At 38.7% G+C, this 16087-nt stretch overlaps 3 protein-coding genes across 3 annotated transcripts; all 3 read right to left on the bottom strand.

The window, feature by feature from the left end:
* Positions 1-926: 926 nt before the first annotated feature.
* Positions 927-2084, bottom strand: LOC126609907 (protein RADIALIS-like 6). The gene is made up of 2 exons (XM_050277837.1): positions 1595-2084; positions 927-1394 (listed from the first exon to the last, which is right to left on the bottom strand). Exons 1-2 carry the CDS (start codon positions 1966-1968, stop codon positions 1367-1369), a joined length of 402 nt encoding a protein of 133 aa, XP_050133794.1. The 5' UTR covers positions 1969-2084; the 3' UTR covers positions 927-1366.
* A 5995-nt stretch (positions 2085-8079) lies between these two features.
* Positions 8080-9822, bottom strand: LOC126611992 (pectinesterase-like). The gene has a single exon (XM_050280279.1). It carries the CDS (start codon positions 9820-9822, stop codon positions 8080-8082), a length of 1743 nt encoding a protein of 580 aa, XP_050136236.1.
* A 2155-nt stretch (positions 9823-11977) lies between these two features.
* On the bottom strand, positions 11978-15827 carry LOC126610399 (uncharacterized). Its single transcript, XM_050278453.1, has 3 exons — positions 15382-15827; positions 13349-14831; positions 11978-13259 (listed from the first exon to the last, which is right to left on the bottom strand). Exons 1-3 carry the CDS (start codon positions 15671-15673, stop codon positions 13109-13111), a joined length of 1926 nt encoding a protein of 641 aa, XP_050134410.1. The 5' UTR covers positions 15674-15827; the 3' UTR covers positions 11978-13108.
* Positions 15828-16087: the final 260 nt, after the last annotated feature.

Genomic DNA, 16087 nt, shown 5'->3' with positions numbered 1-16087 from the left:
TTACGTAGGGTCTGGGAGAGGTGAATGTCGTAAATGTGACGATTGATGATTGAGCTACCTTCATCACCAAACTCATCTAAACCCCAACCTACCACCACTTTAGTTAAAACAAACAGTAAAAAAAAATAAGAAATGTTTATGCAGATAGAGGCAAGGCCAACTTCAATCTGGTGTGGTGGTAGGTTGGGGTTTAGATGAGTTTGGTGATGAAGGTAGCTCAATCATCAATCGTCACATTTGTCAATTGTTGTGGGCCCTTTCCATAACTCAAATTACTCATTAGGTTTAGGCGTAGGCACTACTTATTTGGTTTATATACAAACAGCTGTAAGGGACAAATATTATACCCACCCACAAGTTGAATGAAGCAGATGGAGATGGAGGCAATTATCAATCTCAAATGCCAACCAACTGGTAAAGTATATGTTTTATTACATGTTGATTATTGAGTAATTGTAAAGAGAGTTCATAAAACAGACAAGAGGTAGAGGGATTTGGATCCTCTCCTGAGCCAATGGAGAGGATCCTCCTAACCAAGCATTGTGGACCGTTTGATTTTTATCCAACGGCTATAATTATTATAACTTTAAAGAGATATTCCTGTTTGTAGCTGTTGGATAAAAATTCAATGACTCAATATGTTTGGTTAGGAGGATCCTCTCCATTAGCTCAGGAGAGGATCCAAATCCGAGGTAGAGCATGGATGGAGTTCCAATCAGCAAAATAGAACTCTTGCGGCCCTACTCATGCAAGGCATTGCCTCTTCTGGCTTGGTTAAGTCCCGCAACAAGCGCAACCCTTGTGTCGGTTGATCGTAAATTCTGTTTCCGTTGTCCCAATCAAATATGGTTTCTTTTAGTAATGTTCTTCTCATCTATGGCACAATTTCGTTCATAAAAAGCAAAATGTATCTTAATCAGAACAGATTGCAAAACAAAAACAAATAAATAAATGTCATTACAATTTTCTCCACAATGAGCTCTGTTCCCAGACATCTTTGCCTAGCAGTTAGCAGAAATCTCATCAAAGGCGAAGTAGCCGGTCGATCACCATATAAAATTATAAACATTGTTTAATGATGCAGATCATGTATAAAGATATATAAGTAGCTAGAAACTAAGTGAGGATTTAATTTCTATGAGATGAATCAGAACAGAGTACCCTATTTAGGGTTTCTAGTGTTAATCTATCTCACTTGATTTCACTAAACTTGTGTTTTACAAGAAGAGAAGGGTGGATATGTTACAAGCTGCTGACAGAGCTTTCAAACTGTTACACTTGCAATGACCAGCAGCTTCACTTCATCCTATTTTGGATACATGCTTGAACAAGAAAGCTTTGACAGGTAGCAATATGCCGGAAAGATTTAATTCAAGTCCAACTGAACCAGCAAGCTGTTACACGACATTTTCTAAACATCAGAAAAAAAAAACTCAAATATCCCATGGAACTGAATAAACAAGATTAAGACTAAACTAGCTATCTGACAGGAGGGTAAGAACAAGTTCTAGTAGCTGTCCAAGTTACAAATGAAAACAAATAAAAGCATTTTTTGCAGTAATCAATGACTTTAATCCACAAAGATTTCACATACTTGTTAGTTTCGTCAGTCCAGCATACGGATTGAGTGCAATGATCCACTTGAACATAATTCTTCGGCGGCTGCTGTCCGAGTTTGTGATCCAGTTTACCAGATTCTATGACCTGCAAATCCTCCAAAAGAATGACATAATGTTTCTGGACATCCTCTGCACTCTTTTTACCTCCAACCAAGGCTGCAACTACATCCCAGCGCTGCGGATCTTCCTCGTCAACCACTGCCAAAGCCAGCTCGAACAACTTGTTCTCCTCCCAACTCCACCCACACACAAGCTTTGGAAAAACATTCACGTCCATGTCAGCAGCAGAAACAGATTGTTTATAAAAAAAAATTGGAGAAAACAAGGATGACCCAACAAAACAATTCATTCACATATTGTTGCTACTTGCTAGGTATCCAATGAAGAAGAATAAATAGGGTTAGATTCTTTTGTGACCACCTATTGTTTCTGATGGGTGTGTCCGAGTATTTGGTTATTTTGTAAATCACATGAAGTGGTTGTTGATGACGGATTATTAGTTAAGTGTTTATTAATGTGTTTATTTCCTATTGATGATATATAACATGATTTAAAATTTTGGTCTAAAAGATTAGTCTACCTAGTATTACTCTTCTTTTGTATCAAGAATATATTTTGGTCCTCCTTAACTCAAATCTAAACCATGATTCCATGTTTAGCTTTTTGTTAAATATGCTAATCTGTCTCCTTCAGTCCAGACACTTCTGGACCCAGAGGATTTGCATTTTGCACCATATCTTCCGGGCTTTGCTCATAGCCTTGTATATTTCACCATCACATGTTAATCTCGTGTGCAAGTAATTATTGATTTTATAATTTTAATGATTATAAACTGGTGAACTGTTCTTAAGGGTCCGTAATGATAATGTTATTGTTTTTTATTTTATTTTTTTCTATTTTCACTTTTTGTGTTAGTGGTAGAAGAGAATTACGTGCGAGAAATTAAGGATGAAAATGACTTGTTTTTATTAACACTTCACATTCGTTTTTTGTGTTGCTTTTCCTTTTCACTTTCTATGTTAGTGACAGTGGAGAATTATGTGGGGAAAATTAAGGATGACTAATGACTTGTTTTATTAACACCTTGCATATTATTGAATGCATCCTAATTCCTACATCCTACATATGTAATACATCTTATATCAATACTCTTATATTTAGTTTTTCCTAATAAACCTCAAATACTGTCACATCCCACACTCTCAACATACACTATATTTTTACGTACACTCCTCATTTTCTACTTGCGCTCCAAATTTTTTACATACACCTTGAATTTTCTACATACCCCCCCCCAAAAAAAACAATACCCTTCACATCTTCAAAATTTTGTGATCAGACATGGCTTAGGGTTTATTACGTGTGTGATTCTCATCATCAATCATACTTTTCGATGATATCATTCATAACGCAGTTATAGGAATGCCAATGTTGTTGAAATCACTAAGACAATTAAAAATATGGTCTTACCTCATGCAGAGCTTTTGAAACGTCAATTTCATGTGTCATTCGTCAAAATAATTTTTCTCAATCAACGTGTTGTATTTCATTGGTTAGAGTTATGTTCTACAATGGAGGGTGAAAGTGGTTCTAGAGTTGAAAAAAGATAAAATAATCTTGAGATATACATGGTAAAAGTGATTTGGGGTGTATTTAGAATTTTGTTTTATTTTCTTAAACCTTATGAAGTCAAAATTGTCATTGCGTATTAAGGTATATGAGTCATTTCATATTAAATTTTAATGTGAGGTGTATTCAATTATGTGATATACTAATAAAAAAAGCCAAACTAAAAACAAACAAAAAAATTATATGTTATTTTAACTTTCAAGATTGTGCTTTTATTCATTCATTCTTTTTTTTTCCCCTTTCTCTCATCATCATTTTTTCCTCATATACTTTCCTCATAGTACAGATCATCTCTGGATCTAAAAAAACTAAGCCCAAGGATCAAATGATCCGGACCGTTGAAATTTGATGTAACGGCTACAATTATTATAACTTTTAAAGGGGTTCTCTGTTTGTAGCCGTTGGATCAAATTTCAACGGCCTGAATGATTTAATTCTTAGGCTCAGTTTTTTTAGATCCGAAGAGGATCTGTACTCCTTTCATCATATCTTAAATTTGAATCGTTCTCAAAGACACCAATGGTTATTTGGCATCCGGTCATCACTTTGTTAAATGAAGTAGGGAACATTAGATAAAAACAAACAAACAAAACCAGCACCACCTTCATCATCTTAAAACCTAGTCCTTTTCGACAGCCCCCCACCATGGCACCTCACAATGTTATGAATACACCCCATTTTCTTTTATTTAGTTTGAATTTCCTTTTCTACCCTAATTTAAATTAGATAAAAACAAACAAACAAAACCAGCACCACCTTCATCAAGTTTCAGTACCTACTCCTTTTCGATAGCCCTCCACCATGGCACCTCCATTAACAAAATGATCTCAAGTATACCAAAACAAATGCCGATGTACAATTAAACTAGCCAATAGTCTCATAGAAAGTCAATTCCTAGTTGACATAGAAGGATTGCTTCTCTGCAAGTAGCATTTTTCAAAATTTTCACGGCCATCAAGTTGGTATCCCTGATTAGGATGATATCGACATTATAAAATTCAATTTTATGGTATTTCATATCCTGCAAAATATTAGTGGAAGTGAGAATTCTATAGAGAGAGAATGGCGGGAAAGGGGGTGGTTATCATTGGCCGACATCGACGAGGAAGGTGGCAAAAGGGTGAGCGGTTGAGATAGGATGTTAGAAGGTTTTAATTTCTTAACTATTATAAAAAGGTGGTCTTAAACAATGAAAGGGCTAATATTGGAATTTTAAAGAATAATTTTGAAGTTGGGGTGTATTCATAAAATTATGGGGTGTTAATAAAAACACCCAATTTAAATCTCATAGTTTATAACTTGCATAGATTAATTAACGGAGAAAACCAGATTACATGGTATAGAATCCACATTTGAACAGCAAAGGGAGCGTCTCTCTCTCTCTCTCTCTCAAGTTGAGGCTCTCAGCATGTATTTTGTTAATTAGAGAAATAGAAGAATCAATCATGGTGGTTTTATCTTTGTTTTGGTTTGGGTTAAGAGATAACATTTAACGAAACCCACTTGTTTGTGTGGGGCATTCCCTTGCCTTGCCGGGGGAGAAGATAATGATTGATAATTAAGGGGAGACTTATCATACCAACTTGCGAAAGGTCAGTTTTTAATCTTTATTTCTTTCAACTCAATTGCCAATAACCAAACATTTGGACTTGACAACTTGGAAGATTACCAATTTGGAGCATTAATTATCTCGTTTCCTCCATTATTCCTTGCAAACTTATAAGTTATTATTCATGTTCTGAACAGTCCAACAAACACCACACAAATCACTTATCGAATTGCTTAAACTGATATTTTCTACCAAGAAAAGAAAATACAGAGTTGCATGGTTGAGTTTAACTAGTTTATGCAAGCATTTACGGATGAATGCCGTTTTTGGGATTATATTTTAATTGCAAGAAAGAGTCTCTTGTGAAAGAGAGGAATGTACATAACAAATTAGTAAGCAATTATACTATTTAAACACACAAAATTAACACTTTATAACACAGATGAGCTCAATCCATGTATGTAATAGAACACCCTTTTTTATAGAGGGTTTTATTTAGACAATTAGACCTTAGTAATTTGCCAAGACAAAAAAGCGCATGGTTGCGTTGTTTAGAATAACAAGTTTATGCTCACGGGAGAGACAATAAAGTACTCTATCAGTCATCTAGTTGTAAAGGTTTCCTTCATTTTAATCTGTCAACCTTTTTTTTTTATATACAACGATATATTTATAATAAAAGAATTGATTTTGCACTAGTTATTTATGAAATTTGAATATAAAACTTTTAACTTATAAGTAATAAAGAATAACGTTAAACCATAATATTAAATAGTTTCACCTCGCAACCTCAAAACTCATAAACTTAATTAATTCAAAAATGGGTTTGTGCTTTGTGCAAACCATGGACTTTGATGCCACTTGTCATGAGTCCACATAACTCTTACACGTATTGTTTTTTACTTAAATACCTTATCACGTTTTCCTTTTTAATGATATAATTGGAAATGGAGTTTAGGACTTAAAGACTTTTTTAGTATCGAGGAGACAAATACCTCAAGATAAAAGCTAGTTGATAACCAATTTATTTAAGTTTAAATGAAGATTTATCTTAAGTTTTCGCGCGACTTAGGAAAAACTTTGCAAGATTAGTGGTAATTTGAATAATTCATGCTTCAAAGGAGATTAAAGCAGAAGCGAGGTTCAGTATATACTAAATTTAGATCAATTTCCCTTACTTTTCCAAAGCCCAAGGATAGTTGAACCTAGAAAAAAAAAACTTAAAGGAGAAGGGAAGAACTTGTATCTTTCTACCTCTTGAAGTAATGTTTATTCGGTGGTGCTATCCACACACTTATTTTTACTTTTTACATATTTTTTAATTTTTGGGTGTGAAATTGAATGAATTTAAGAAGATCAAATAATAGAAATTAACAAAAGGTGTAAGAGGTAAAAAAAAAGTATGTGGATAGCAACATCCTATTTATTTTCACATAACTTTTATCCTATGGTGACTTTCACAATCATATTCCTTTGCTCTCCTCGGTTTGAATACAATCTCAAGTTCTAAAGTTATGAGTCCTCCTTTAAGCCTATACACAAAGATAGAGATCTGAAGAAGAGATGGATTTTGAGCAAGTTGGTGCTAGTATACTCCTAGATGGGGGCTATGGGTGGAGAGAGCACGTAGAGAGAGATGTTCACAAATCCATCAAACAAATGATCCAATATGAGAACAATGTTCTTTATATATAGCAAAGTGGGTCTAAGTAGACTAGGCAGTTTTAAGTAAATTTATTACATATCATATAAATAATAAAATATTTAAACTTAAAAAAAAGCTATACTTGTATTGGAAATTCAGGACATATAAAATGCAGAATAAAAGAATACACAAATTAAAAAGTATTATAACTTATTAATTTATTATAAGAAGAGCTAGTTATACATAATATGATGTGAATGTCAACATTTGAGTGTTGGCTTTCCTTTTAAGGATATTCGCCCTCTCCATTATTTCTTAGGCCTTGAAGTACAACGATCAACAGATGGTTTGTTTCTCCATCAAGGCAAGTATCTTCTTAACTTGCTTCAGAAAACAAAAATGGAAGGTGCAAAACCATGCTCCACAATTGTGAGTTCTATCGAGCTTGATCACATTGGACCACTTCTATCTTATCCTACAAAATATAGATCCATAGTTGATGCCTTGCAGTATTTGACGTGGACAAGACCTGACTTGTCATTTTTAACCAAATTTGCCAATTCATGCATGCTCTAAGAGAATCCCACTTGTGGGCTGCCAAAAGGATTTTGAGATTTCTCAAGGGAACTGTTACACATGGATTATGGTTCAAAAAGGGTTCAATTCATTTCACTGCATAGTCTGATGCAGATTGGGCATAATATACTTTTGATAGAAGGCCTACAAGTGGTTACTACATCTTTCTTGGTACTAACCTCATTAGTTGGAGTACAAAGAAGCAATCCACTGCTGCTAGATCCTCTACAAAAGTACAATATTGTTCCTTAGCACATACTGCTACAGAAATTACTTGGATCTGTGAAGTTCTTCATGATATTGGCCCTTCTATCTGCTCAAAGTTCCTCAACTTTGGTGTGACAATATCTCACGATATCACTTGCTTCTAATCCAATTTCCCATGCTAGAACCAAACATGTTGGAATAGACTATCATTACATCCGAAAGTTAGTTCTTGCCAATTTAATCAAGGTCTAATATGTATGCAGTCAAGATCAGTTTGCTGATATTCATACAAAGTCATTGTCCAAGACCAAGTTTCAGTACTTACGATCGAAGCTTTCTCTTAGTTCCTTAATTTGATACCAAGTTTAGCTTGAGGGGTTGTAAAGAGCATCAAGTCTAGTATCAAAATTGGTTTCTGTTTAGTGTAAGCTTGTTATAAATGTACATGTGATTAGTTAGAATAGTTAGGGATTACAATGTAATTGTCAACATAGCACAATGCTATAGATACCAAGTGTATTTTGTAATTATCACTTAATGAAAGAAGACGAATATTCAGTAAACAATTTGTCATTTCTGTTTTCTCTCTAAGTTTCTATAAATTGTACATCGATTGAGGATGGGGAAAACAATTCATTCATTATAACCTATGCACCTATATATGCATGCATCCATCTTGTACGTACGCCACTAAAGTCATTATGTTAATTTGATATATACATACATACATATATATTGAGAGAGACACAGCGCTACATGATAGGAGGTATATTATTATGATGTGATATATGCGCGTACTAGATCTCTTCTTCTCTCTCTAGGCTGAAAGTCAGCAGCTAAAGACTCTTAGAGTCTTAGGCATCAGCACTAATGAAGCCGGGGAGGTACGGAATGTTAGCAAATTTCAACCAGCGATCAGCCAACAGGGCGGGTTGAGCTGTGAACTGCACGGCGGTGGCCCTGTTCATCTCTCCGTAGAAGCCGTCACCACTCCACCTGGCCCTCTTTGCAAGGTTGGCACCGGGGCCACGGTTCTTAAACTCTCCGAAGAAGGCGTGTTGGGTGTTCCCGGCCTTGCCGTCCCAAGCGGAGTATCCCTCCGGCCTGATGAAGTCTGCCAAAGTGCTCTCCATGAAGACAGCCCTGGAGTAGGGCTTCCACGGCCTTCCCAAGTATGTCCTCACCTCGAACCTCGTGGGGACGAGCTTCTGCTCGGGGACGATCCTGCAGTTGTGGATGATGATGGCGCCGATCTCGTGCTTGAACTGCCTTCCGGGAGCGGTGATGAAGGCTTGATTCTGCTGCGGGTTGGTTGACTTCCTCACGATGATCAACGAGTTCTGAATGTATGCGCGGGCGTCACCGAAGATGTAGTCCACGTGTCCGGAGATAACGCAGTTTCGGAAGAACTGTCGGCCGGACTGCATGTACAAGGTGTCTTGGTATCCGCTGATCCTGCAGTTGAAGAAGGCGATTTGGTCCCCGACCGTACGGAGAGCAACGGCTGGCCTTGCCTCTGGACCGGCGGTGTTAATGATTCCCATGGACCTTCCAATGAAACCCGGTCCAAACACTTGGAATGTACCACTGGTGGAGATTTTGTCACCGGTTCCAGCTTCGCTCTTGCTTCCAGTCACGACGGTGGATCTGGGTCCATCTCCGTACATGTAGACGTTGATCATTTTCTTGTCCACGTAAACATACTCATTGTAAACTCCGGCCTTGACGTAAATAATGTATCGCCCTCTCTGTCCGTACGGGTACGCCTTAAGCGCGTCGTTGATGCTCTTGTACTGGCCAGACCCGTCCTTGGCAACAACGACGTGAGGCCTCAACCTCCCGTTGTCTTGCAACCCCATGAGCTTGCGGTCGGAAGCCGAGAACCAGGTCGGGATCCCGTCGCTGCTGAGCTCGTTTTGCAAAAGCCGGCGTTGAGTTCCTCCGCCATTCAAGGCCTTGTCCTTAACTTTGACACCGAACATGCCGAGGACATTGCTGATCTCACCAACGATGGCCAATGCATTGTCTGTGCTGGCAGAGGCGTTGCCGATGGGGTCCTTCAATGCCTCGTAGAGGTTGTGGTCGTTTTCGCCAATTATATCAAGGCAGGTGGTGGAATAACTGATGACGCTTCCAATCCAGGCCTTGAGCTCCATCACGCGGTCCTCCATGGTGTGCATGTCAGCATCGCCCACGTACGAGGACACCGCCTGCACCTCGGCAACAGCTTCCTTCAACATGTTCTTGCACTCCTCGAGCGTCCTCTTGGCGGAGGTGCCATTTTTGGCGTCGACGAGAAGTGAACCGGACGTGTTCAAGGCCTTGTTGGCCTCCTCAGAGATGGACATCAATGCGGCCTTTACGTAGTCCTTAAACTCGGCGTTGTTATTTTGTGAGACGGGGCCGAGGCTCTTCTGGCATTCCTGTTGGTAGTCGGTGAAATTACAGATTTGGGTCACCATCTTCTGCTGCGCTGTTAGAGACTCGCTTCCCGGTTTCTTTTGGTAGTGGACTACGGCCACCACCGCTCCGATGACCGCACCAACCACAAGTATCAGGGAAATCCCCGATACTACCACTTTTTTATTAAGTGCCATGTTTTTGTTTTCAGCTTCTTCTTTTTTTTTACCCTAATATCCCTCCGAACCGCTTTATTTTCTGCCGCGACAGAAGGGAATTAACACATGAGCCGGCGGCGGAACGGAGAGAAATACTATTGAGAGAGGAGATGAGAAGAGAGAACCCTAATTAATTAATGTCTACGAGAAATGAGGGAGGTTTGCATGGGTATATATAGTGGTGGAATTTTCCTGAATTAGGTTTTGCATGGAACCGAATGATGTTAATGTTGCATGGTTGACCGCTTTTTGAGATTGATTTAAGGGTGGATTATGGTTATGGATATGGTGGCTTTGGCTTAGGTCAGCCCCGAGACAAAACACACCGGAACGTTGGAGAACTGCCGTCGTCGTCATCCTATTTTTTTGGCACGGATCACTGGATCTCATGTCTTTAAACAATCAACAATTAACCAGTTAGTTTGTTTTGTGTCAAACACTGTATTTGTCATGTCTTCTGCTATTCCTATATTCTACATAAGAAACGATATTAAACAATGTGGAAGAAGGAATGACTTTGACTTGAAATGTGGCTGGAATCCACCAATGTTTGCTTTCAAATGTTGACTAGGTGGGATATGGGGTCCATCGTTTTGGAATAGAAAAAGATAAGGAAAGAAAATGGAAAAATCAAGTTTTCTGTTAAATTTAGTCATGCGCACATAGTATAATCAAAAATACAAGTCGGTACAATATATATCATAATACAAGTGCAGAAAAATTATAATTTTTTATTTATATTATTATGTATAGTTTACGATCTTATGTTCTGATTACATGTAAAAATCTTTTCATGTGAACAAATGACATATCTATATTTGAATTATGAGGTCTTATGTTTTGGTCACAAGTATTTTAAAGTTATGTTGATGGAATTATGTGGTATAAAAGATTATATTGAAATGGATGACAATTTGAAGGATATTAAAGAGAAAAATAATTGTGGCCAACTACAGGTATGAGATGATTACTCAAGAAGAAGAATCATTCATTCTAATCTTTCACAAAATGATAGGATTATAAGAGAAAAGTTTTCTTCATGTCTAAACCCTTTTTGATTCCTTTAAAATGAAAAACCGTTCTCCTCTAACGTCAGTATGCCTTGACTTTATAGGAGTATTCTTTTCAACTCAATCCTATGTGTCAAATGAGGCCACAAAGTATGGTTGCAGAAGTATTCATGATATTTTGAGGGATAATTCTTGTTGCCCACCTGCTTTCGGACCTCGCTTACGCGTCTACTTAGTCAGCATCCCAAATCCGCATATCCTTGCTTACTTTAACATGCTAGTACACAAGCCACTAAAGCTAGTAAGCTAGTATACTAGCATTTGCCCTATTGCTTTAACAGAGGCTTGACCTCCAGGTTCCCACCTGTCTTGTCCAAAACTAAGGGAAAAGTCGATTTGCCAAATCAGAACATGAACTCGAGTACACATGTTAACCACCTAGAATCAATCCACGACGGCTAAACTAAAGAAGTTCTTTACCAAGTAAGCTACGCAACCGTCATTACCCGCCTCAACCAATCTTAGCTTGGACATGCAAACAGCCAAATTTTTAAACCACAAAGTACGGTTGTAGATGTATTTCATGATATCTTGGGGGATAATGCTAAGGAGACCAAACTTTTAAAACCAAATGATATGGTTATTAATGATTGGTTATTACTTGAACGTTGATTAACATGCTTATTTCTTATTGATGACACATAATTTGGTTTGCAACTGTTAAAATTAGTTATGTAATACATAGCTGCTTACAATACAATTGTGTGGCATGACTCCACTAAAATTACTAAACTTCAAATTACTAAACTTTGTGGGCCAATGATGTAGTTTAAGGCTAAAGATATGGTAACACCTTGCCACTAAACACCTTCATACGTCACGTTCTTACCACACGTTAACTTGTCGCCATATCACTAAAACATTATAGTACACAATTTCTCCGACGTACTTGTGATTCGTGAGGGACGAAGCCAGGAGAGACTCATGGGTCCCTAACTTGAGCCACAATCTTAGGTTTAAAGATACAAGTCCAAGCTACCGGCACAGCAATTTTCCGGCGAAAACTCAGTTGATATGATCAAATCTACAAAGGGAACCAAACCGAAATCATGGGGGCTTACACATATTTAACACAGCATTATTTCTGAGTTGAGCTCCAGGAGCAATCCAAACTTAACAGTTCAGTCTGAACTCCAACGAATGAAAGCTCGAGTTGCAGACAACAAACATAAAGGATGAACACAAGTAGTTATATTATACAACTCTATTCTCCTAGAATATATTTCAAAACATACAGCGTCGCATAGGATACGATCTAAATTTTGCGTTCTCTGCAACATCCAAGCATGTATATTATTGCCATACCAGGTTCCAGAAATCGCATCCCTCCTACGTGCATGCAATTGCAGGTACGTATGGCTTACCTTGGCATCCTTCTGAACCCAAGACACTTTCTTAAATGTGCACACTTCCAATTGCTGTTCCAATGTCCGAAGTTGCTTCAATCTTTCTTCCACTGCCAACGTGTCTTCGCATCAACTAATAATGTCCAGTACAACATCGAACCACATCCACTTGGTTTTACGTACCTGATAATGACAGTCTTCAATGGAGCTCATCAGCACGGACAGTTGAATAATAATGTCCAGAACATAATCCCGTAATCCCTGATCATTGTAAAACATGCTCAAACTTATCCACAGCTATATAATCTTGCATATGCACTCATATGCTGAAACATGATACTACCACTTCCAGATGCTGTTGCTGATATACTTCGTCACTTACAAGGAAGGGTTTAGGCAGAACGATCCATTGATTTGTAATGGACAAAAAGCCTCACAATGCTGGTACAATCAACTTCTCAAATAGGCAGCTCGCAAGAACTTTGATAGCATAATAGGTCTTGTGTTAGAAGCATTTTTACCTATTCCTTAGAAGCTCCTAAAGTACCCCAGAGAGGACAAAAGAAAAAGAAAAAGAAACGGAAGAAGAACAAGAACAAGAAATAAAAAAGGAGAAGCCGAGGGGCGGGGCAGGGGCAGGGGATGACTTGGATCACAATGTAAAGGTTTCCATCCCCCTAGTTTTTTAGATACTCTAGTAACTGTATTTTGTTTCAAAAGTAAACCCAGTTGGTCAAGGTCCGATAAACTGATAATATTGTTGCAGATGTAACCATCTTAAAGCCACTTCTCTGCAATTTAGAGTGTTGTTGACTAAAACAACTACCAGTTTCGGCAGTTGTTTCAGCTTTAGTCTAGGGTAATAGTAATCGGTTGCCATCCAGATTGATGATGAATGATCCATTTCTTCATGCTGACTACCATATTCAAGATCTGAAGTACACTGCCCAAAGCAAGCTCTTCTGAGCATGCTTTTCTCAAAATAATAGCTGCCTCATATCTGTAGAGGAAATAAGATGATCAAAGCTTATTTTCAAAACTCAACAGTAGAGGAAGCATAAGTAGCTGAATATTCTACTGTAAACATACCTGCATTGAGAAGCCATTAATGCCGATCGTCCATCTGAGGAACTCAGAAAGTTCTGTATCCGATCCCATGTTGCTTTAGAGTAATGATTAAGATTGCCCCCTATAGGATTCACACACTTCCATAATTTCTCATTCTTACCAACATAAAACTGAAGTGCACCCAGTCTCTGCTTCACTACCATATGTTGCTCTATTGCGTAATCCAAGGCCTTCCTTACATCGGTATTGCGGTGTTTCAGATCACCATAACGAATGCAATCGATAATGTTTGCTTCAGTCGGCATAATTTTTTCAACTTTCAGGGTGTTCAAAGATAGTAAAATAACGCCAATAAGGCCTTGAACATGTTCAGATGGTGGTGTGCAGCCTTGAGCTCCCCAAGTACCATTACCAGGTATGTTGTTTCCAACAGCAGGGGAGGATTGAGGAGGCTGATACTCAGAACCATGAGGATATCTGTTGTTCATGGAATCATGATGAAACACCTGGCCACTCTGCATATGATGGCCTTTATGAGGCACATTTAAGCTAGCTGAATTCAGTGAATCGCTAGACCTTGGTCTTCTAAACTCTTCCCCATTTCGATGAGGGAACCTTTGTGGATTTTGAGCATAGTTGTTATACTCACGGATATTTAGGTTACTCATGTCAGGCACATTTGTAGGTGGGGCTGAAGAAAATCTAGGGCCATCAGGTCTGGGAGGAATGGGTCGAAAACTATGACTATGAGAATCAGGAGGGAGCATAGTATCTGGTCCAAAATAATTAGGTTGCATGTGGAAGTTGTTTGGCCTCGAAGAAGGAGGATACTGATTTGGTTGACCTAGGAAATTATTGCCATTACCGCCTGAAGGATCAGAATTTCCATGGAAGAAAACGGGACTGGACCTACTTGTGGAGACTGAAGTCTCACCAGAACCAAATAATTCGTGTGGAGCTTTCTTAAACTGATTTGCCTGTGTATGTTCCGACTGGTAAGAGTAATCAGTATTCTTGTCATCTTGGTTCCCAACTGGCATACTTGAGACTCTTGATGTGTAGGGTTGATTTGGGTTTTTCCGATTGACTTTCCCCTTGTTTTTAGTATCACCAGCCCTTCCGTTGGTAGAAGGCTTTTGATTTCCCACAGGATGTTCAAAATAAACTGGAGGCGGGTTTATTTCAGGCATGGAATGCTGCCGCATTTCAGAGTTATAAGAATTGTTACCATTTGCAAGCTGAGATGATTCCCCGCTTGAAAGTGGGGGCCCTCCAGCTGAGAGGCTCGTCCAAAGCCATACACTTTTTGCTGCAGCGATGAGGGGTGCGGAAGCCTTATGTGGTTGTGCCAGAAGAATATTATATCTTCTCATGCGCAACTGGTGTAGAGCATTGGAGAAATCCCTGTCTCCAGAAATGAGCAGGTAGTTTGCTGGTGCAGGGTTATCTACTGCCCAGAACAACATATCGACTAGAATCTTCTTATCACTTGCATCTTTCACACCTGTTTGAGACAATGAGCTGTCAACGAAGATGCTAAGGACGATGACAACTTAACTACCATCATGAATCATTTGAAGAGAAAAACCATACAAAATACCAATTACAACAACAACAAAACATTCAATAATCTCAACATATTAACAAGAATGAATACGAGAACATAAAAAGGAGGTAGCATACGATCAATCTGCTATGAAAAACACAGCTTGTAACGTAAATTCAAGCACTTGAGGTATAAACAAAACAACTAGTTGCTAAACTGAAGCAATTTATGAATTACCCAAAAACAGCACCATATTGATTCAGTTTGCTATTTCAAATTGAGGACTGACAAGATTAACAAAAATCATTGACAAAGCAAATCAGTAGATCACTATACTACAATCAAATTACACTTGACACAATCAATTTCACTCATCAAATTAAAAAAGATTAAAAAAAAATCAATTCTCGATGCTATCGAATCGGAAAATTAAATAACAGCAGCAGGCCAAGAAAATACAAAATTCAAAATAATAATAATAATATTTATAATTAAAAAAAAAAAGTACCGGCGGGGACGTGGTTGAGTGCGATGCCGGTGCTGGAGAGGGCTTGCTGAACTGAAGCAGGGATGCCATGCGTGTCGCCGTAGGCGCTGATGGAGACGGGTCCACAATAATTCATATTCACGAGGGCGGAACTGATGTTCTGGGCGATGGCGTGGACATCGCAGACCTTGGGAACCTGGCAGTTCTCTATGTCCCACCACACGGACGTTTTGGCCTTCTGGTACTGCGCCTCCGCCATACCCATGGAGGCGGCCCCCGACGCCGTGCTGCTTCCGTTCACATCCACAGGCATTGGCGCTCTCTAAAAAAATGGAGATCTGACGATTACTGACGAACGAAGACGATCGGTTCTTCAAAACATAAACACCGAATGGAAATGGAAATGGAAATCCGGTGGATTGATTCGCTACTTGTTTTTCTTTACCTTCTACTTTGATTCTCTCCCACTCGCATACTTAAATACTATCCTGCACCGCCACGACCACGGTGGGGTAGGGGTCAGTGATTTTCCTATTTTAGCCCTCCTTATGCAAGCAGGCCTAACGGTAACGCGAGTTGTGGGATACTTTTGTCTTTTAACACTATATTTCCTGGTTGTAGTGGGGATAACATTCCCTTGTTGAGACTAGTAACTAGTTAGGTGGGTGGGTGGTGGCGCAGATTCACAATTTCTAACGTCGAAACTGGGCAAGATGACTTTGACCAA

The sequence above is a fragment of the Malus sylvestris genome, chromosome 17 (genome assembly GCF_916048215.2).
Source record: "Malus sylvestris chromosome 17, drMalSylv7.2, whole genome shotgun sequence".
NCBI lineage: Eukaryota > Viridiplantae > Streptophyta > Magnoliopsida > Rosales > Rosaceae > Malus > Malus sylvestris.
Note: the sequence above shows the minus strand (reverse complement) of the source record. Positions and strands in the feature narration are given on the sequence as shown.